At 47.8% G+C, this 22,193-nt stretch overlaps 1 protein-coding gene across 2 annotated transcripts in view; it reads right to left on the bottom strand.

Moving 5' to 3' along the window:
• Positions 1 to 1,191: 1,191 nt before the first annotated feature.
• Positions 1,192 to 22,193, bottom strand: part of LOC150052035 (acid-sensing ion channel 2-like) — a 224,826-nt gene continuing 203,824 nt past the window's right edge. Inside the window, exons 4-10 of one of the 2 annotated variants that reach the window (XM_090351258.1) lie at positions 12,014 to 12,164; positions 10,577 to 10,633; positions 9,522 to 9,675; positions 7,443 to 7,534; positions 4,110 to 4,189; positions 2,376 to 2,444; positions 1,192 to 2,153 (exon numbers count right to left, since the gene is read on the bottom strand). In XM_090351258.1, coding sequence (XP_090207384.1) covers positions 2,052 to 2,153; positions 2,376 to 2,444; positions 4,110 to 4,189; positions 7,443 to 7,534; positions 9,522 to 9,675; positions 10,577 to 10,633; positions 12,014 to 12,164 — 705 coding nt within the window. In that variant the 3' untranslated portion in view covers positions 1,192 to 2,051. The remainder of the gene's footprint in view (positions 2,154 to 2,375; positions 2,445 to 4,109; positions 4,190 to 7,442; positions 7,535 to 9,521; positions 9,676 to 10,576; positions 10,634 to 12,013; positions 12,165 to 22,193) is intronic. The other variant, XM_090351259.1, reaches the window with a different exon arrangement.

The following is a 22,193-nucleotide window of genomic DNA, read 5'->3' as shown; positions in this document are numbered from 1 at the left end:
TCCTTCATCTGGCGGTCTAAGACCAGTAGGACATTTTGCAGCCAGTTGTACGGAGGGTTGGGCTTGCCTTGGTGGGGGTGAGATGGGGATGGGGGGAGTCTATTCCTTGGCAAAGTCTGGAGGAATGATCACTTTGAGTCCTTACTTTTTTTCTTTTTTGGTTTGGTTTGGAGTCCTTACTATTTTAAGCTAGTGGGTTTGTGATAGGCCTAAGAATGGTTTCCAACGATGCCCAGAACCTTCCATGCATGGGAGATTACATATATGTGCGACCTTACATTAGTACAAGAGGCTTTGAAGATGTGATTGAGTTAAATACCTTGCAATGGGGGGGACCATCCTGGATTATCTGGTGGGCCCAATCACAAGGGATTTTCCAAAGGAAGAGTCTGGTAAAAGCCAAGACCAAAATCCCGAACCCTTGGTCTGGCCAATACTATCCATTCATTTGCACGTAAGGGTGAGGGCAAAAGTTACAGGAGACATTTTTCTTTATTGGTGGGGGTGGGGAGACCTTGGCTTGGGAGAACTAGGGACTGATCATGAGAGGGAAAAGGTTCAGCTCCAGGAATGTGGTTATGGAACTAGAATGGTGTCTTGAGTTCAAAGATTCTGCCCAGATAGGACGCTTTGGTTTGCCACTGGAGGTTTTAAATGGGCATGTCTCCTGTATTCCTCCAGCATCTCTCCCAACCTCCTGTTCCCTGCCTGGATGCCAGGGGAAGAGCCATCGATAGGAAGGAAGGGATTGCAAATGTGATCCTTTGGAGGGAGAAGTCAGGTCAGTTCAATGGGGGGTGTAGGAAGCTGGGGTGGAGAGAGGTTGAGATGCATGGGAGGGAGATCGCACTGGGTCCCCTGGTCCATGTTGGGAGGTCACAGTGAAGTAAATAGAGCCACAGAGGTCTAGGACATCTTCATTGTGGCTTTCAGGAGTGGGCGGCTTTCTGTTCTCCGAGTCCCACGGTCTGAGGCAGTGTGCTGCAGAACACGAGTGGCACTCCACCCATAGGTGTGAGCCACCACTGAGAACCATTTAGAACAGATAAAACACATGGCAAAGAAAATGTCGCACATAAAGCTACCTAAGCACGCCACCTGCAGCTTTTGGGTGGGACGATCTGATCCTTTTCTTACCTTCAGGGGCAGAGAGAGACCTGGATGTGGAGAAAAAACTAGAAACGACAGCCATTTCCACAAGACCAGCTTTTAATATGACTGTGATTCAAAGCACGAATAAATAAACTCCAAAGAAAATGGAAAGGAAAAAAAAACAAAACCTCAACACAACCAAACCTCAGAACATCAAAACCAAAAGCCATAAAACAAAAGCGAAATGACCTTCAACAGACGAACAAAAACAGAAAGCCCCTCAAAATTAAAAACAAAAAGAATCAGACTGTACAGCTGTGTCACAGAACAACGTGGCTCCATGGATGAATAGTGGGGGGGGGGGGTCACCCAGGCCACTGTGCCACCTCCACAGATGCTGGGGCAAAAGGGGAGATGGCACTGGTCACCTTTGGTGCCGGAGCCCCAGGGGTGAGTTGGGGGAGGGGTAATGGGAGCTCTTGGGTAGGTTAAGAATCTTCACAAAGGACACAGGAATTGAACACTATAGAGAGTTCTGCGGCTTCCTTCTGGGCTGTGTGAAGTGTCACTTTGAGGGACCGGCATCAGGTCCCACCGCACAGACACTGGAGGGAGGCCGCACGCAGGAGTATCGTGTACAAGACAGATGTGGAGGTGGCGCTGGCTGTAAGAAGTCTGAGCATGCAGGTGCTTTATACATCTGGCAGTGAGATGTGATGGCAGGTTGGTTCTCTGACGGCTCCAGTGTAACTCATCTCTCCTACGAGGACACACGGCGGGGCCCAGGGACGTGTCATGTCAGACATGGCCAGAGCGAGGTTTGGCAGAAGTTTGCAATGTGTGCATAGGGGCTCTTGCTTCTTCTTGTCGTCAGGGGCCATCCCACCTGAGCTGGCTGTCCCCTGCCCTAGGTCTTGGGCCTTGAGGTCTATTCGGAGGTGCTGGGTCCCTGAGGAGTGTCAGCAGGCAATCTCCTCCAAGGTGCCCAGGGCTGTCTGCAGGGGCACATTCACAGTGTGGCTGACGGTTTCAGAGTGGTTTGGCATTGTGTCACAGGTGCTCTGTGGGGACAAGCGAAGTGTGTGTGTTTATCATCCATTCCACTTGAACAATTCATTCAAGCAGGAAGGGCAGAAACCTCTAAAAGTGAGAGCCAGAGTAGATCAGAGCTTTAGGGTAACGCGGGCCTTGGGGACATGTCCTAGTGGCTCCTGGAGTAAGGTGGGAGCTGAAATGGTTCTAAAAGCTTTAGGCAGTTCAGCCAACCCACCAGCCACTCTTACCACGTTCTCATCTGGGCTCCCTTCGTCCTCCTCTTTGCCAAGCAGGTCTAATAGCTTCTCTTTGATCAGCTGCAAGAAAAGCGGGAGGAAGGGGGTGATTATATTGGGGGAGAGGTCGCAGAAGTAGAAGGTCTTCGCTCTCCCCTCCCCCACCTCTCTGTTGGAGTCTACTGGGGGACTATAGAGGGGGCAGCCACTTAGTTTGTGGCTGTGATGAAGGTCAAGAGCTCTGTCTGGTGGACAGCTCCAGAATCCGGACTATGTCTCAACTGGATTTTTTTGTCCCACGTGGGATTGAGTTGTGGGAGAAAGCTTGGAAGCAGGGGTGGCAAGGCCCCTGTGCCATGTGGACTGCTTTCTCTTATGGATGGAGTCTATAGATAACATGGTGCTATGCCTGGTTCCCTAGGCATTCTGGGGAACAGCCTGGGTCCCCTTTCTGAGGTTGGGCCTGGAAGACAAGGGCAAGATTCAGTTTTTAGGCCTGAGACCTCCACAGTTCACTAGAGGAAGGCATGCCTGAGCCTACAATATTGTATTGCTAGGAACCAAGGGTAGTTCTTAAAACGTGGCCCAGTATGATCCAAATGCTAGAACACTATACAGCTTTTCACAAGGATTCATAAACAAAGCAGAGAATAAAATTGGATCAGCAGAGAATAAAATTGTCCACTGGTCCTGTCATCAGGAGTTCTTAGGGGGAGCTTGCAGGACCAGGTCTGTCTGCAGTCACCTTGAGAGTAAAGTGCATTGCTCATTTCAACATCCAGGCAGGTGGAGGCCTCCTGTGAACAGGGAGGCCAGACAAAGCTGGCGTGTTTCCTGGTGTGGATTAACCCCTAACTCTGTGCTGCTCTTCACGGGGCTGGCTGAGCATGAGCTCTTTGCCTCGATCTATCCAGGACAGACAATGCAGGCCAAGTGTGTGCTCATTCCCACAGGGGTTCCCGAGGAGTTTCAGAGCTCCAGCTACCTCTGGAGGGAGACATCTCTCCAGACCTAGAGTGGTCCCTTGCTGGCAGGGGATGAGAATTGCTGGAAAATGCCATTTTCCTAAGACTGCCTAGGTGAAAGGAAGCCAGTAATTAGAGGGTGGGTCACCCAGAGGGTAGCTTATGCATGGTGTGTGTGTGTGTGTGTGTGTGTGTGTGTGTGTGTGTGTGTGTGTGTATACATATGTATGAGTGTATAATATGTGGATTCGGTGTGTATATTTGCTGTGTGTGTGTGTGTGTGTGTGTGTGTGTGTGTGTGTGTGGTGTGTTGGAGTGTTTTGTATGGTGTGCTATGTCTGACTGTGGTGTGACTGTATGATGTATGTGGTATATGTGTGTGGTTGTGTGGTATGTGATGTGCATGAGTGGTGTGTGTGTACGTGTGTGTGTGTGTGTGTGTGTGTGTGTGTGTGTGTGTTATACTATGAGGCTACACCCTCAGTCTTGAAGCGGGATGGGCCAGCATAGTCTGGTCCCTTCTTCCCATCCCCTTGCTCTCTCCCTGATGTGGAGCTAGCTCCTCTTTCTTGCCATTCCCCATCATGGGATCATGGCTTCTATTTCCCCCACGTCTACCCTTTCTTAGGGACCTCCCGTGCCTAGGATTATGTGATGAATGATATGGGTAGATAGTAAAAGAAGCAGGATCTGGGGGAGTGGAAAGAGTTCAGGAGCCTGGAGATGGGAAGAGGACATCAGCATATTAAGGCAATGTACCCAGGGCAGTTCCAAATCTTACCTCATAAATATAATCAAAGAGCTCTAGTATTGTAAGGATACTAGCACCAATAAACAATCCCATCTGACCACCAATGTCACCTGGAGAGGGAGGGAAAAGATCAAAGATTGAGTTGTACTCATACCATCTCCAAGGAGGGGTGAACATGTGAAGAACTTGGAAGCTAGAATTCCTGCGCAAGATCCACTGGGAAGTTCAATCTAGTCCTGGGAGGGTCAAGCCTCTGACAAGAGCCACCCTCCCTGAGAACTGTCTGTTATCACTCGGCAGGGTGTGGACTAAATGGATTGCTTTCTGGAGGGGCTCATGGGCCTGTTGTTCCAGGGCTCAGGACCAGTGAATGACCCCTGCACTGGGAATAGAGACTGGAAGTGGTTTTGACTTGGATGAGGGTAGAGTATGGCCAGAGAAACATGTTTCAGATTACCACAGCTCAGGTGTCCAAAGCAGTGGCACCCAGATTATCCCCCACCCACAACTCTGACCATCACAACACAGGCTTCTGGGCCAGCCATCTGGGCATGTGCCATTCTTGGCATCAGTTCATAGGAGATCTTTTTTTTTCTGACCCAAAGGTCAACGCTCTGTGTGGTTTCCTCTTTTGAGGGGGTTTTTCCACTATGCAATAGAGGGACTCTCTCGGTCAAAGTGTTTTTAGAGTTGTCTTCTGACCCTCTGCATCTAATTCTGTTAGGAGGTTTGCATCCAGGTCGATGCCTGGACCTCTAAGTTACCATAGGCTGATGGCTCCGACAAGCTCTGAATTTCTCAGTGGCTTTGTTTCCAAACCATGGGTGGGAAGGGTGAAGGATCTGAACCTCGGGACCCTCCCCAGCTGTAATCTCTGGCTGTTAGTCTTGGGGATGGTTGGAGGAGAGGGACCTCTTAGTTAGTGTTTTTTCTGATGTGTGAATCTTCCTCACTCTTCCTATGTGTATGGCTAGGTGGAGCCCAGCACCCTAGATGGACAAGCGGACATGGTGGGAAGGGGGCACTTCCTGCTAGGATTTAGTGTTGGGCTCCAAATGGCCAGCTTTCTTTCTTTCTTTCTTTCTTTCTTTCTTTCTTTCTTTCTTTCTTTCTTTCTTTCTTTCTTTCTTCTTTCTCTCTTCCTTACCACTCTCTGTAGTGCAGGCTTATTGGGGTCTGTAACCTTCTAGATGTGCATGTCATGTGTGAGGGGTGTGTTTGTGTTTATGTATAGCATGGCTCAAATGGAGTGGCATAGTGTGTGTGTGTGTGTGTGTGTGTGTGTGTGTGTGTGTGTGTGTGTGTGTATTTACCAGATGCAGGCAGTATGTCTGGCCTTTGGTGGCTTTATATGAGTGGTTATCTCTACTTAGGTTGGGCACACTGGGTGTGTCTTCACATATGCAAGTGTGTTTGTGGAAGTGGGCAGAGTATGTATCGTGTTTCTGTGTGTGATATGTAATATGTCGAGTGACTGCCTAGATTTGTGCATGCATGGACCCGCTGCTGGGCTATGCAGGTATGCTTGGACACCGGGTCCTATAGACTGGCGTGTGCATGCAGGCTGGCATGGGTGTGCCATGGGTGCACTGAGTGCTTGTCTAAGTCCTGGACATATATATGGCCACTGGGTGTGAGAAGGGCCAGGCTGGGCCTGATGGCTGAGAGCTTGCAAGTGACACATGCTCCTGTCACAGGAGGTACATACAGATGGCAGCATGAATTCCTCACCAGGCTATTCTGGGTGGGAACAGGATGCTGGGAACAAGATCATCCTCATCTCTGATATGGATATGACAGATTCAGGCCCTCCTGCCGTGTGTGTGTGTGTGTGTGTGTGTGTGTGTGTGTGTGTGTGTGTGTATGTGTAAGGGGGAAGGAGAGACGAAAGAGAGAGAAACAGTTTGAGCTTATGCTGGGGGAAGGGAGACCCACTCTGAATTGGCAGCAGGAAACAGAGGTGTGGGGACATGACTTCTATTCTGGTCCTAGGGTCTGAACCTCTTGACCAGTGCCTTTGGTCACCATAACATCAATCCAGATGGCACTGAGAGATGGTCTTGTCCCCATGCTCCTAGAGGAAATGCAGAAATGTCCAGATGGTTCTGGACATATCAGGTGAGCCCAGCTCCCGGGCATGGTGATTGTTCAGGTGTCAGCAACTATTACTGGTGGATTTTTCTCTGAGCAAGGGCCTTAGTTCATTGAACCACCCCTGAAAACTTGTGAAAAGGTTCATTTGAACTGTCACTTTGGTTACAATGTGAAACACCTAGGCGATTAGTAAAACCTGCTCTGGGTGTGTCTGAATGTGAGTGGCACCCTCCCATGGGCTGGGGCTGAATGGACTAAAAGGTGAGAAAAGAGAAAGTCAGTGAACAAAATATTATCTCCTTTCTGTTTCCTGGCCACTGTGACATGACCTCGCTTCTCGTCATGCTCTTCCCCAACCATGATGGACTTGAGGCTTCTAAGACAGTGAGCCAAGATGACCCTACTCTCCTCGAAGCCATCTTCCCCAGACCTTTCCCTCAGTGACATAGTGGGCACGAGGAATCCCTTTTGGCAGACATGGGCCCTGAGGGTTGGCCAGTTGAAGCCATTTGGTCCATTTTCTCACAACACTCAGGTGTAAAGCCAGCTCTTCTCACCATACTGCCAGGGTGAGCCTGCCTCTTCTAGGATGCTGCTGGCACCTAGTTCTGCCACAGAGACAACAGCCAGGCATGTCAAGAGTGGGTGTGAGTTAGCATAAGACATCCAGGGGAAAATCTTTCAGGTCCTTTGACTGTGTGCCATCAGGGGTCTTATGAGGGCCCATTTGGGCTAGGGGTGGGCTCAAAGTAAACTTTCTGTGCCCATTCTGTGCCAACAAATGTGAACTTGTGATGTGGCAGTCAAAGCTCCTACAAAGGCAACCCTCAGCCTTCTAAATGCTGCTTCCCAGGCAGGGCTTCATTTGGAACCCTGACTGCACCGGATGTCACTTGGGGCAGTGAGCATTTCTTCCATCTAACAGCTCCGTCCTGCCTCCAGACCTAGGCATGCTGCCTGCATCCTGGAGATAGAAGACCATGCAGGACTGGCAGGTCCCATGGGACCCTTTGTACTCCTGTGACATCCCTGTGGCATGAAGGGGAAACTGGGGTCTAAATGAAGGATTGAACTGGGCCTCAAATCTCCACCATAGTGGCGTTTCTCCTGGGGCAGGAGCAGTGTAAGGCAAGAGGGCGTGATTAGCAAATTAGAGTGCTTTGGAGGCTTATATGTCTATGTGTCTGCTTGTCTTCCACCCACCCTCTTCTCTTTCTCTCTCTACTCCCTGAGAGATTGAAAATGTGTGCAAGAGAGACTTCGACTCACCAAGTAAGGCAGCAACTTCATACGCCTTCTTCTGTTCAATTGTCTCGTAATTGAGAGCTTCAAAAAATATATCCAGGACCAGGATGTTCTCTCTGCAGAGGGAATATTTAGTACCGCCTGTGGTTAGAACTTGGGGGCATTCAGAGGGATCATCCACTTTCCCTTGGATAGATGGAGAAGTAGAGGCCTGGGGCGGGGTGGGGGGAGTTCACCTAAAGTTAGAGCTGGAACTCAATACTAAGGGTCCTGACTTGGCCAGGATTGGAGCTTCCTCTCAGCTGTCCTCATTGCCCATACCTCTCTCAGCATCCTTCCCAGGAGGTGTGGGAGACCTGGCTGCCATGTCTGTACGCACCCCATCCCCCGCCCCCCAAGGACCTACATGGTTCCTAATATGCAGATGAGTTCCGCCAGGCTGACCTGGACTCAGTGCTCTTCCTGGCTGAGCTCCTGGGTTTTATCCCGCCCAGACTTCTTCTGGGATCAATACCAAACTGCATGTGCTGGAAGGTGCAGTCCTGGCATAGTTGAATTGGTTGCCAGAGTAAAAGAAAATTCATCTAGGAAGCAAATCCATGTCTAGTTGGGGGTTCCCAGCAGAAGCCCCGGAGCTCCTCTATGCTGTTCCTGTATAAAGGTGTGTTCATGAGATGGGCAGCAAGAGTCACTCCTGCCTGCACAACGTCTGCCAAGCAGCAGAACCTGGCACCCCTCCACCACACTCTCCTCCAGTGCAGCTCCCCAGGCCCTCCTCCGTGCTTCTTGCTCTCAACCTGTTGAGCAGTTGCTGTCCTAGGATGGGGTCTGGCACTGTCTTGTCAGGGGAGAGTGGCTGGGGGAAGAATGGGGCAGGTTTTCCTCCATGCCTGGATGTCCCAGGAACTGTTCAAAACATCGCCATCTCTTGCCTTGTAACTGTCTCCTAACAAGCTCCCTTTCTCCCCCACCTGGCTCTCTGCCCATCTGCTGGATTGTCGCCCAAAAGGTGTCACTGGTGGCTGCCATACAGGACACTGTAGATGCAGCCCAGTTCTGTCACTGCAGATTGTTCTAGAGAAGAGTACTGGCTGGAAGTACCAATTTGTGGAAGTGAGAGTGGGGGCTTACACCTGTATCCCTGCACTCAGGTGGGGGTGCTGAGGGCAGAGGGACTGAAAGTCTGAGCAAGTTTGAGCTACATATATATAGCTGGACTCTGTCACCAGTGAAGGATGGAATGACACATAAATAAGTAAAATAGAGTGTTCAGCAGTTCCTTCTTCTGTAAGGACAAAATTCACCCCTGTATCCAGTTCCCACCATGCTCCGCTCAACCTCCAAGACCTTCATGGTCCAACATGTCTGTCTGCCTTCTCCTTTGTTGAATCTCTGCCAAGACATGAACTTTATCCCTACCTTTCACTCATTCACTGGGTTAGAAGAGAGTTTTTATATCACTGCCAGATGCTCCATAGTACTTGATAGATAAGAGAAGGAGAGAAAGGGGGGCGGTGCAAAACAGATAGAGCAGAGACAGAGACACAGAGAGAGACAGACCAACAGTCAGGCAGACAGACAGACAGAGACAAACATAGAGACAGAGAAATTCCTGCTTTCAGTTGAGTGGGGCAGGTGGAATTCCATGTGACAGGGCAGTGAGCAACACTGTATTAGAGAGAAAAGCCAAAGGAGATTTCAGCAGAGACATGCTTGATGAGGGATCATGAGGCAAAGTGTGGTAGGAACAGCATTCCAGGCACAGACACCAGAAAGTGCAAAGTCTGCCTGGAAAACTCAAGTAACATCTTAAAAAAAGAATCATCTGTCAAGCTTTCCCTGACTCCCCTTTCCCAGCACACTATGTCCCAAGACATTACTTCTGCATACTTCTGTAACAGCCAATATGGCTCCATTCACGTACTTGTCTCTCCTGGAGATGAATAATCTCCATCATTCCTGAGCTTGGCCCACAGCAGGTGCTCAGTTAATGCTTGTGAAATTAAGCCATCTGCTTATCTTTTGCCCTTCTCCTCTATTGGTCCCTGGGTATCCCCTCTCTACCCCCCCACCCCCCTACCCACAAGGTCCACTTTAACTTACGAGATATATTTTTCTGATTTGTTAAACTTCTTCTCCAGGTACTTGGCTGATGTCTTGCTGGGGATCTTTACCATGGAGAGCTCTTTGTTGTAGCGGGTCAGGTTGCAGGGTGTCCTGCAGAGACAGTAATTGCTGTCCTTTTCCGCCAGCAGACCTGGAAGGGAGAGGATCGAGGGTCTAAGTCAAGGGTGGGGCTGGCCTAGTCTAGCAGGCAGGATTGTAGCCTTTGAGAAGTGAGCCAGAATGTGGGGTGGTGGAGCTCTAGGATTGTGGAGTTGGAGACGGCCCACTAGCTGTGGGTTGGCTTTGTTATTTCTGCGAGCTGGCTAGTTCTCTTTGCACATTGTGGGGGCACCACCACTTCTCCCCAGTGGGCTTTGCAGGAATCTTGGCTCTCTTGACTCAAGACTAGGCTATCGGGAGTCACTCTCTCTCCTCCTCTCTAGTCCTTCTGGAACGATGGGAAAGCATGAATGTCCAGCCTTGCCTCCCTTGGCTGTGCTGGACTGACTGTTTCCAATTCTCTCTGCTTGTCTTGACTAGGAATCATTTTGGTGGGGCTCGAGAGAGGCAGGTGTGGGGAGAAGAGGGTGAGCACGGGGAGGGAGGGCGGGCTGGGTCCTACAGCTCATGGGTGCAATCTCCCCCCACCTCCAAGCTTGGTGGTTGGGACTCCAACAGTTGTTCGAACTCACAAACACCCAAGAGGCTGTCTGAGGAGGAGGAGGAGGAGAAAGAAGAAGAAAGGAGGGGGGTGGGGAGAGGCGGAGGATGGAGGGGAGGAAGAGGTGGCCCAGGGCTTTGTGTACACAGGAATACAAACCACCTCACCCCCCAGCCTTTCTCCCTCACTTTCCTTTCCGGCCCTCATCTCTCCCTTGATCCCTCCCCTCTTCTTCACCACACTTTCCCTCCTGCATGGCCCCACTCTGCAGACACTCTCTTCTGCCCAGCCCATTCCTTCTTCCACTTGACTGCCCTTGGTGCCCACATCCCATGAGCTCCACCATCTCGGCCCGGCCATCCCTCCGCCCCTTCCCAGCCCCCGTACTGACCTAGGGCGGGCTCCGCGCATTCCTTGTGCTGCTCAGGGGTGCAGAAGGGCGCATCCCCTGCAGAGAGGAAAAGCAGGGTCGTCACTCAAGCAGAACCGTGCATGTCAGTAGCATCTGGCTTCCTCCTGTCCCTGTCCTGGTGGTATTGGGGGAAAACTGGAACAACCCCAGAGTTGAGGGCTCAGCTCTGATTTGCTGTGCAAGCTGGGACAGGCCTGAGCCAGAGACCCTGGGTCCAGACTGGCTAACTTCACTTATTTCTCCCAGGCTGCTATGCAGGGAGGCTGGCCTGCAGGACTGAGGAATGGGAAGGGGTATGCACCCTTCTTTCCAATAATAACTTTTAAATGGGATGATTTTCTTTCTTTTTGCTCTGTCTTCCAGGAAGTTCAGAGGCAATGCTTGCATTACTAGTTAAAAATGACAAAAACGCATTATCTTACAGTTTTCTAGGCCAGAAGTTTATGATTTAGCTATGGGCCTGATCAGTTGGCGGTGAACAAAATGACCCAAGCACGGATCCTGTGAAATCAAGCTTGAATAAAGTCTGGCAGAATTCAGAAACAACAACCACTCAGTATAAAAGCCAATTAAGGTTTTTGGCACACAGCAGGTCATCAGCCAATATGGCTTTTGGTTCCCTCTTCTCCTGTGCTTGCAGAACACATTTACATACACGTCTGCCATTATTATTTAAACTTTTTATTGTAATGTATATAGGGGTTACAGTTACATTCACCAGACAGTAGGTGCATTACTTCTCATGCATTGATACCCCTTCTCATGTGCTTTTCCTCATTCCCCTCCCCCCACCCTCTCCCAAGCATCTTGTTTTCCCCCCTTCCTTTGCCTATTTCAAATCTTTATTCTTACAAGACCACAGAGGGTGAAGTGAAAACAGAGAGGGTTCATAACCCGTATCAAGTCATCCAGTCAGTGAACAGAGGCGCACGCATCCGAAGCCCAGGCCCCTGCCTGCAGCCCCCGTTGTCATCTCACACTGCTGCTGACAGGCCAGCTGCCTCTAATGAGAGGGCTTGTATGCATTATTAGTCTGACAACAAAAGTGTCATCCAGACACATTTATTTGCTGGCTAATAGACTTTTGCTGTATTCAAAAGAGTGCCAGACATTTGGGTGAGAGAAGGGAAACATCTGGATGGAAGGAGCCGACATCTGGATAAACCAACCTATCATCTAGTTATCTGGACCCTGAGCTCTAGGAGAAAACACCATCCGCAGACACTAAACCTTGAGGTCCACATTCTCCCGACCTGGTTTGTGGCCCTGATGGCAGCCCCTCTGTACCTGTAGGCAAGCAGGAGCACTCTCCCCAGATCAGCAGCCCCCTGGAGCCTAGGGGAGTGGGTCAAGCCTTTCCCATGGTGCGGGAAGTGTGAAGGAATGTAAAGTGAGTCCAGGGCGCCCCGGACTGACCTGGCATGTGCACCATCCGGCAGTTACAGTTCTCCACGATGTAGCGTGTCTCGCAGTCGATACGACAGGCGGTGATGCTGTAAACAGGAAAGAAGTCGAGCCCCATCTCTGAGGACCTGCACTCCCCCCATGGTGGGGGCAGGTAGGTGAGCTGCAAGACAGGAATCAGGAAGAGATTCACTCTCTGAATGAGCCCCAGGGTCCAAGAGTAGGCATCAGCCGGGAGGACGAATTGGAAATGAGAACTTCTCAGACTTGCCTGCCTGGGCTGGCTTCAAATCACCGTCACCAGGATGCCAGCCACCTGAGTGGCTAGGGTTACAGGCACAAACCACTGGTGCCCAGCTGCTGTTGTGATATTATTTATTATTATTTATCATCATTATTATTGTTGTGCTAGCACTGGGGCTTGAACTCGGGGTCTCATGCTTTTGCTTGACTTCTCTCTCAAGGACAGTGCCCCACTACTCGAGCCCTAACTCCAGTTCTGGATTTTTGGTGGTTAGAGATAGGAGTCTCACATCCTGTTCTGCAGTTCTCAGATGTCAGCCTTCTGAGTAGCGAGGATTCTAGGTGTGAGCCACCAGTGCCTGGCTGCTGTTATTTTTAGTTATTGTGGTAGGACTTACAATAATTCATCTTTATCATACTAGGACTTAAAATCATATACTGCACCATGCACAATTCAACATTTTTTTGTTTTAATGCTATTGCTTTCGTATATTTTACTTCTACATATAAAATGCTTTCATTTGTGCTATAGAATATATGATTTTTGCCTTAGCCATCAGTTTTTTTCATATATTTTTATTGTAATTAATAGAAGGGTTACATTATATTCGCCAGATAGAAGGTGCATTAATTCACATACATTGATACCCTTTCTCATGTCTTGGTCCCCATTTCCCTCTTCCCCACCCCCACCCCTCATCTTGTTTTCCCCCTTCCCTATCCAATTTCAAATAACCAAATACTCATATATCCAATATATCAGATAACAAACTGAAATACTGTAATAATATGAGATAACCAAGGGACAGCAAAAGAGATGAGAGATAACATAGTATATTAAGGACAACAATCACTCATTATATGTAGCCATCAGTTTTTAAAGGAGTAAACATGTTTTTCCACATGTATATCATGTTTAGTCTTAATGTCTCCTATAGATCTGAAACTTTCAATGTCTTAGTTTCCTCCCTTTTGTTCTTGTGCTGGTCGTGGGGCTTGAACTTAGGGACTGAGCATCGTCCCTAAGTTTTTCACTCAATGATAGTGCTCTCCCACTTTGGCCACAGCTCTCTGGCTTTTGGTGGTGAGTCTTTCCTTCTTGGGCCGGCCTTTGAGCCATGCTCCTCAGATGTCAGCCTCCTGAGCAGCTAGGATTCCAGGTGTGAGCCCCGGGTCCCTAGCCAAGTATTTTCCATATTTTTGAAACATAGTTTGGTTACCAACATAAATATATATCGATTAGTGTTTTTTTCCCCCAGCATTTCAAAGATGCTGTTTCTGTATTCTGTCCTATAATCTTCCTTCTGAGAACTGGTCACAATTCCCCAATATGAACTATTCCTTCCAACCCCTGCTTGTTTTTAAGATTTACTCTCTACATTTGATTTTCAGGATTTTAACTATGTTATGCCTGGATGTAATTTTCTTTGTATTTTCCTGCATTGGATTGTTAAGGATCCTGGGTCTGTGGAATTATGCTTTTGAATAGATCTGGACAAATACCAGCCAATATTTCAATTATTTTCCCTGTTTTTTTTCTGGGAGGTTAATTTTATGTATGTTGGACTGCATAAAACACTAGGGCTCTGTTTATTTTCATTGGTCTCTTTTCTTTTTATGCCCATTTGAATAATTTCTGTTGTCTTTACATGTGGTGTTCATTTGTTATTTCTGTTGATTTTATTTGACAATTAATACATTTCAGATATATCTCTCAGTGCTAGAACTTTCATTAGAGGGTTGTTTTTTTTTTAAGTTTCCAGCTGGTGGTAAAAATCCCTGCTACTCGGGAGACAGAAATCAGGACTCTGTGGCTTGAGGCCAGTCCAGGGAAAAAAACGTGAGACTCTATGTGTCAAACAAGTAGAGAATAGTGGTGAATGCCTGTGACCTCACTTATGTGGGAAGATTTAGGTGGGAGGGGGGCTGGGGGAGAAAAGCAAGGAAAAAAGGCTGTATTTAAAAAAACCAACAAACTGAAACAAAAAGGAGGTATGGCTTCAGTGATACTAAGCATGAGACCCTGGTAAGCATAAAGCTATAGTACTGCCAACTAAAAGAAGCATTCATGTCCTGCCCAAAATCATGTTTCCTAAAGTATTTAACAGGTTTATCATTATTGCTATAAAGTTGCAGTTTTCTAATTCCAGTGGTGGAATGATATGTGAGTCCATTCTTACTGATCATTTATTTATATTATTTACATTTTTAAGTTTAACTTTTGTTGTAAAGATGATATACAGAGGGGGTTAGAGTTACAAAAGTCAGGTATTGAGGATATTTATTTTTGAGCAGTGCCACCTCTTTCTGCATTTTTCTTTTTCATGCCTTGTGCATTTAGTAGTTTTTGATTGTGTCCTGGACATTGTGGATAAATCTTCACAGTGACTCTGGGTAGATGGCCTCTCTCTGAGTCGTACTAAGCACTGTTTTAGCAAGGCAGTTAAATATAGGGTGAATCACCTTGTTTTTGTGGAGACATTGTTTTTAAGGCTCTGTTTGAGGGCTCTGTTTGAGAGCTTCCACCCTTAGTCCTGAAGTCTTGGCATGGGATCTTAATTCCTAAGGAATGACAGCTGGAGGCAGGGTGGGATTCAGTGGAATTTTGTGCTATTTATTGAGACTTGCTAATTTGGTGGGACAGAAGTTACTCTGCTCTAGAGGCATCTACTGAATTGATAGCTCTGCTCTTCTGACTATTGTTTCCTCCTAGGAGTCTTGAAGTCTCTCTCCATTCATATACACTTCAGTGATTAGCCTAGGGCTTTTGGGATATCTGTGTAAAAATGTGGAGTGCGCACGCATGTGTGTGTGTGTGTGTGCGTGTGTGTGTGTGTGTGTGTGTGTGTGTGTGTGTGTGTGTGTGTGTATTTCTATGAATTCTCCTTTCTAGTATTTCCTCTTCTGGTTTTCAGCCTCTTTGGAACCTCTGAATTCTGATTTCTGGCTTCTTAATTAAGTTGTTGCCTGCTGATTCTGGTTGAACTCTATCTGGAGTATTCCTTTAACATTTTGAAATCCCTACAAGGGAGAAGCCAGGTAAATAAAAGTACAATTTCACCAAGCTTTCTTTCAAGAGCCCTATACTCTTCAATTTGTGGATGCATTTAACTCTCTCTCTCTCTCTCCGCTTTCTCTCTCTCTCTCTCTCCTCTCTCTCTCTCCTCTCTCTCCTCTCTCTCTCTCTCTCTCTCTCTCTCTCTCTCTCTCTCTCTCTCTCTCTCTCTCTCTCTCTTTCTCCCCCCCTTCCTCTCTTCCCCCCCAACCCCATACAAATACTAGCTTTAAACTATTGGATCTAGAGTTTGTGTGTGGATTTCCAGGAGGGTTAGTCCAAGTAGGTTATTACCTACTCATTTTTAAAAATGTTTAGTTTTTGTCAGTTGTGGGGCTTGAACCCTGGGCCTGGGCGCTGTCCCTGAGCTCTTCAGCTCAAGGATAGTGCTCTACCACTTGAGCCAGAGGGCCACTTCTTGTTTTCTGGCGGTTAATTGGAGATAAAAGTCTCATGGACTTTTGGGCTGGCTTTGAACCATGATTCTCAGATCTCAGCCTCCCAAGCTAGGATTACAGGTGTGAGCCACTGGTGCCTGGCTTAGCTACTCTTCTTAATACCTTCTAGAACTCCCTTGAGAGAGAAGTTCACATGTTCATGTTACTGATGGGAAAACTGAGGTTCCGAAGCATAAGTAGCACACGATATGCACCTCATGAATGGCAGTGCCAGCTGGCGCACCTAGGAATTTCTGTCTGTAAGGTTGTGTGTGTCACCCCCACACTGCATTGCAAAGATGGTGGTAAAGAAGGAGGAATACTCCAGTAAGGACTTTTTGGACTTCCTCCCCTTTGCTTTCATCTGCCTTTCTCCCTTTGCCATGAGAAGTTTTCTTCTCTCATCATACTGGATGGGCCACACTTTCCCGCACATTTCCTCTTTGACCTTGGATAAGTTGCTGCTCTCATATAGACCACGTGCTCATGAAGAGGAGCATTTGAGAGTCGATTATTTCTAAGCAGAAGACTTCTGTGCGTTAGACCACAGTCGCTCAATTCTGGATCTCCAAAACAACCAAGTATATTGAAGAAGGAATCATCATGTTCTTGGGCCAAGTCTAAGGGTCTGAAATGATAGAAACTAATCTGGGGTCTGGGGATTGATTTCTTTTTCTTTTTCTATAATGGATTCCAGAGCTGGTTGAGCAGTAATTGTAGAGCTCTGGACACAGGTTCAGGTTTTCCCAGGGTCAGTTATGCTTTCCCTTTTTCCTTTGCAGAGATTCTCATCCAGAACACCCGAGCACCCTGCCATGCTGGCTTCATGATCCGTTCCGTCGCCACCTGGGCAACCTCACATACAGCTGTGAAATGACAGCGTGCACAGCACAGCCTCTTGCTTGCCAATGAAGCTCTGAGAGTGGGGTTGGAGTGTTTGTTTATCCTGGGCGAGCAGAGCCTCAGGGGGACCCGAAGCACTGTCTTCAAATATCTGAAGGACTCTTTTAGAGAAACAGAATTCGATTTGTTTTCTGGCATCCCATGGGAAAAAGAGACACAAGAATAGTTTGTAATAGGGTAAGTAAGGATGAAGCTAATATTTCCTGGTTGTAGAGGCACAGGGGTGGGCACATTCCAGGCATTATCCTATTTAATCTAAAGACAGCTTTATTCTGGCTCAACACAAGGGAGAGCTTTTTCAACATACCAGTATAATTCAATCAAAGAATTATCATAGTGTTGGTAACGTGTTCCCCATTAGCTAGGATGTGAATAGATTCAAGTGTTGGGTGAATAATTGGATGAAATGACTTTGAAGGCCTCTTATAGTTTGAGAATTACAGTGAAATAACCTAGGTAATTCCTTGAGCTCTAGTCTTTCACATGCTAGCTGTGCAGTTTTGGGGGTTCAGTTGTTCACCTACAACTGACAGTCATCTCAGCTGATTAAATAAAAATAGATTCAAGAGCTTAGGGTGGTGTGTCTCAAGTGACAAGAGTGCTTGCCTAGCAAGCTCAGGATCCTGAGTTCAAATCCTAGTACCGCCACAAAAGGGGGATAAGTTCAGTGTTCCCAGAAACTAGTAGGGGTTCACTATGCCCATCTCCACTTCCCCTCATAAACTCCCGCATGCTTTCCCATTCATACATTCAGCGTTAACTCAATTTCAACAACTGGGCTTGCTAGACTGAGCCTTAGGGCTTAAGTTATATTGATTGTGGACATTATGATTAAGATTCCTGCCAAGTCAGGATGCCCCCAGCTGTATGTAGGGATCTGGGGAGGGAGAGAGATCTAGAACTGTGAATGGGGGTGCCATGGTCTGTAACAGAGCCACAGGGTGGATGAGTTAATCCCCAGACAGAGCAGCAACACCCAGGATTGAGCCTTGAGCTTTGCATTTACTGGCAACTCGTCCTCCCCCGAATCTCTCCCCTCTGCGGTAAAACGGTGGTGGCTTTGATAATTGCTTAAATTTATGAACCAAACAAAGAACTCAGAACTTTCGTGACTGAATACACCAATTCTTTCCTCTCATGGCTTTAGTATCTTGAGGCTTTTTCTCAATTGTCATTTCATTTGATAGGGAGAAGCTTATGTTTGCTTCTCATCTGCCTGGGGACATCTCTGTGCAGCTCCTCAGCCTCTCACATTCCCAGTCTCTCCCAGACCCTGGTTCTGAGGCCCACCAGCAGGTGGCGTTGCAGTCAGGTCCTGTCACAGGATCTTCAATCTCAGGTGCCCTAGGGAGGTTCAGCTACTCTGGGAGGAGGCCTTGTCTTGGGTGTGGCTGTGAGTAGCTGCGGAAAGGATGGTATACCTGCTTAAGAGTATGTTCCTGTTCCTGGGGGGGGGGGGAGGGTAATGCTGGCAAGGAGGAAAGAGAAAGAGGAGGAAGATGATTCTAATACCCATCTGGCTCTCTTCTTACGTTGGCTACTTGGGTCTTCTGTTTCAGGAATGGACAGGATGCTCATTTGGACCAAATCTCTCAATATCCATTCCTAGGCTAGCCAGTGTCTTTCGTGCTGTTCTGCCACGGGCTGGCTTTCTTCATCTTCATTAATCCCTGAGGGCTGAGATCTCATCAACCCCTCGCCCTTGAGAGCATCCATATTAAGAACTGGTGCTTTAGCTAGGTGCCAGTGGCTCACACCTGTAATCCTGAGTACTCAGGAGGCTGAAATCTGAGGATTGAGGTTTGAAGCCAGCCCAGGAAGGGAAGCTGGTGAGATTCTGACCTTCAGTTAATCACCAGAGCCAGAAGTAGAGCTGTGTCTGAAATGGTAGAATGCCAGTCTTGAGCCCCAGGACCTGAGTTCAGGCCCCAGTACTAGCATAAATAAATAAATAATAGGTAGGTAGGTAGACAGATAGGTGATAGAACCTGTGGCTGGGACTAAGTTGAATTTGAATTATGGTCTTCCTACTTTCTGAACAAGGGAACATGGGTTTTTAATTTCTGCTTTCATGAGGATTAACCCTGAGACAGAAGGATGCTGTCTGTGTGTTTTGAACTGGACAGACACATGCATAGATACTAGATGTTATCCTCAGGTCTGTTCTATGCCATAAGAACCCTGCATGAAAGCCAGCTCCTGTAAGTTCTTCAGAAAACCCACCCACTCAGGGTGTTAGAACACAGAGAGGAAGACATCCAAGGGAGTGGAAGGCTTTGTGTTGGTGTGAAGAGAAGCCCCACACCCGCGCCTGCCTATTCCCCTTGCCTGGTACTGGCCCCTCTTCTTCTTCTTGCTCTTCTCTCCTCACATGCTTCCCTGCTCTTTCCAGGAGAACAATCAAGAGATCCTAAAGCAGTTTCTTTGTCCTCAGAAGCCCTGGTACATGGCTATGACCTTTCTCACAGGCGCACCTTACCACGATGTTTTCCCAGTCCCCCTCCCCCCAGGAGGAATTCTAGAGCAGGATGTTAAATGATTCTCCCCCCCACCACAACATCCTATTGTGTAACTAGATGGAACATCTCCAAGGGTGGTTGATGCATAATAGATGTTGAATATAAACTGAAGCCACCGTCTCTTCGAGCATTGTTATCACATTCTCATGTCCCAGATTTAAGCTGCTGTCTCTTTGAGTGTTGTTATTACATTCTCATGTCCCTGACTGAGGGTGTGCGGGGCGGGGCTTGCATGGAGAGCAGTGTCCACATCCTGTCTGACCATGCCTTTAAATCAGTGATGCCGTGATGCTTTCTGATGGCCTGTGGCACACTTACTTTATGGATGCCTGAGGCCTTCTCTCTAGGGGGGGGTGTCTATGTGCCCATTTCTGGCTGCAAAACTAGCATGTGCAGTGTGGACCATATCTTCACAGGATGTGGAGGCCTAGGTTCTGACAAGAGTCCTGATGGACCACTAACCTCACTTACTTAGCTGTTCTATAAAATCATGGGTCTGAAGTTGGGTGTGAGTGGCTGATGCCTATAATCTCAGCTACTCAGGAGGCTGAGATCTGAGGACTGGAGTTGGAAGCCAGCCTGGGTAGGAAAGTCTATTAGCCTTTTAGGTCCAATTAACCAGCAAAATGCCACAAGTAGAAGTGTGACTCAAGTGGTAGAACTTCAGCTCTGAATGGAAAAGCTAACGGACAACCTCTCAGGCCCCGAGTTCAAGCCCCAGTATTGGCCCGCACACAAAAAATCAGGGGTCTGAATCTTCCATGCTATGTGTCTCACTTATTCTAATCCATGGAACAGGGTGGTATATGTAAGCGGGTGGGCTGCTTTTAGATAATTTGTCTGGCTTTGGATGCTTGCCTTGGAAAGTGTTTTCTTCACTCCCTCCGTCCAGAAGGCCTGTATGACCCTGGCTCTGGGCCAGCAGTGAGCTTTCTTCACTCTTGGGAAAGCCTGTCCTGAGAGCCAAGGGAGGTCTGTCCCTCAGAGAATGCAGTCAAAGATGTGTTTGGGCTGCTCAGCAAGGATCCCACTGACAGGGACGTGCTCTGCCTGGAGAAGCGCCTGTAGGGGTGTGGGAGCATGTCTGGGTGCCATCTGAGTTGTTACTTTGTGAGGAACCTCAGAAGAGCCTCTGTAAACCAAGCCAGTCCCGTGGTTCAGCCATATGGAACAGGGTTTATTATTATTAACTCCTGAGATGTGCCAGGCATTGGGTTCTGTCTGGGGCTACAGAACTGAGGGAACTAGGGAACTTTCACTTGTACATGAGGAGCTGCTTCAAGTTCACTTCTGCTACCACCTTAAGCCATGTTTCCAGGTCCTTGAGGGGGGCGGGGGGCTTATACTTTGCTCTCACCCCCACCCTGTAGAGTGGAGGAGTAATAGGAGAATATATTGCCATGGTTCTCAAGAGCCCTGTAATTGAGATAGGAGCTGGGGTCACATCAGAGAGATGTACTATGACCTTGAACATGACATTGAACTTTTGTGCCCTACCTGTAAGGGGTCCTGAGCTCTGAGAGGGCCCTGGTTCTAGGACCAGATGACCCTGCAGTTTCCCTGTCTGCTAGTCATGCCCTCTGACTCTCCTTTATTTATTTATTTTCCCCTACTGTTGCACTGTAAGTACTAGAGTCTGCTTTTTTTGAGCTGTAATTTTCAGTTTGATGTTTTCATTGCATCCTGCCGAGTGATTTAAATGTGTTTGCAAATGATTATATTGTGCTCCCTTTTAAACAATTCTAAAATCAAATGCAATTCTAAAATCAAACCCACCAATCAGCTGGTAACAGAGGCAGCAGTGGGGTCTCAGGGGAAACATGTCCTGGCTGGCTGTGTGGAAAGCAGAAAGGCACTCTCCTTCCATGCCTGCCTGGCTGAAAAAGTTCAATCTCCAAGGTCACAGTCAAGATGACAGGCTTGACAAGCGGCCCTGGTCACCACAGACTGAACAGGAAAATCACCTGCTCTTCAGTGTGCGCCTACTATGTGCCTGGCCCTATAGGTATTTTGAAGCATATCATCTCTTTTAATCTACTCACTCAGTGACCCTGTAAGACCAGAACTATGTGCCAAAATGATGGCTGAAGATGGTGGAAACGTGGCTGACATTTATTGAACCCATTCTAGGTGCCACACACGTCCCTAAGCAGTGTGGGCCATTGGATCTCCATACCTTTTTATGGGGTTGATGCTTTCAAGATCTCCATGAATGACCTGGTGAGGCACTGGGTCCAGACAGGTTAAAAGACTGGTTATAAACAGACAGTGACAGATCTGGGATTTGAACCTAGTCACTGGCACTGCTACCTCATGCCTATACTCCTAGCTATTCAAGAGGCTGAGATCTGGGGATCGCAGTTTGAAGCCAGCCCAGGTGGGAAAGTCTGTGAGGTTCTGATCTTCAGTGAACTACCAGAAAACTGGAACTGGAGCGGTGGCTCAAATGGCAGAGTACTGGTCTTGAGTGAAAGAGCTCAGGGACGGTGTTCAAGTCTCTGAGTTCAGCCCCTGTGCTGGAATGAAATAAAGCAAAACAAAATAGCTATCTATGTTTTCTTTTAAAATAACTCACCTAGTCCTTGCCTAAAAGAATATGCCAGAGCAGAGTAGAGTCTATAGGAACCTGAAGTGGTTCCTTAGGTGAGTGGATGGAAGCTATTCCAGAAAGCTGAGAGGGGGGAACACAAGCTCTTCAGATTCTGATATAGGAAATATCACGCAGATCCACTGAGCAGTATAGTCCTTGAAATGACCTTTCTAGCAAAATATCATCTCCATTGTTCAGATGAGAAGACTTCAATCATTTGCCTAATGTCACACTCGTAAACAATGGCAGAGGCAGGATTCAAACCCAGACTTGTCTTACTTTCACGGTTCCTGAGAATTAGGACCCATTTGAATCTTGGCTTGGCTGGTAAGTCAGCATCATCACATGGAGCTTAATTTGAATCCCGGTTCAGAGCAGATAATAACCTTGAGTGCTCCGTAAGGCACTCTAGGTGACTGCCCCCTCTCCTCCATTCCTGGATGAA

This window comes from Megascapheus bottae, chromosome 17 (assembly GCF_031878675.1).
Source record: "Megascapheus bottae isolate mThoBot1 chromosome 17, mThoBot2.hap1, whole genome shotgun sequence".
In the NCBI taxonomy this organism is placed as follows: Eukaryota; Metazoa; Chordata; class Mammalia; order Rodentia; family Geomyidae; genus Megascapheus; species Megascapheus bottae.
Note: the sequence above shows the minus strand (reverse complement) of the source record. Positions and strands in the feature narration are given on the sequence as shown.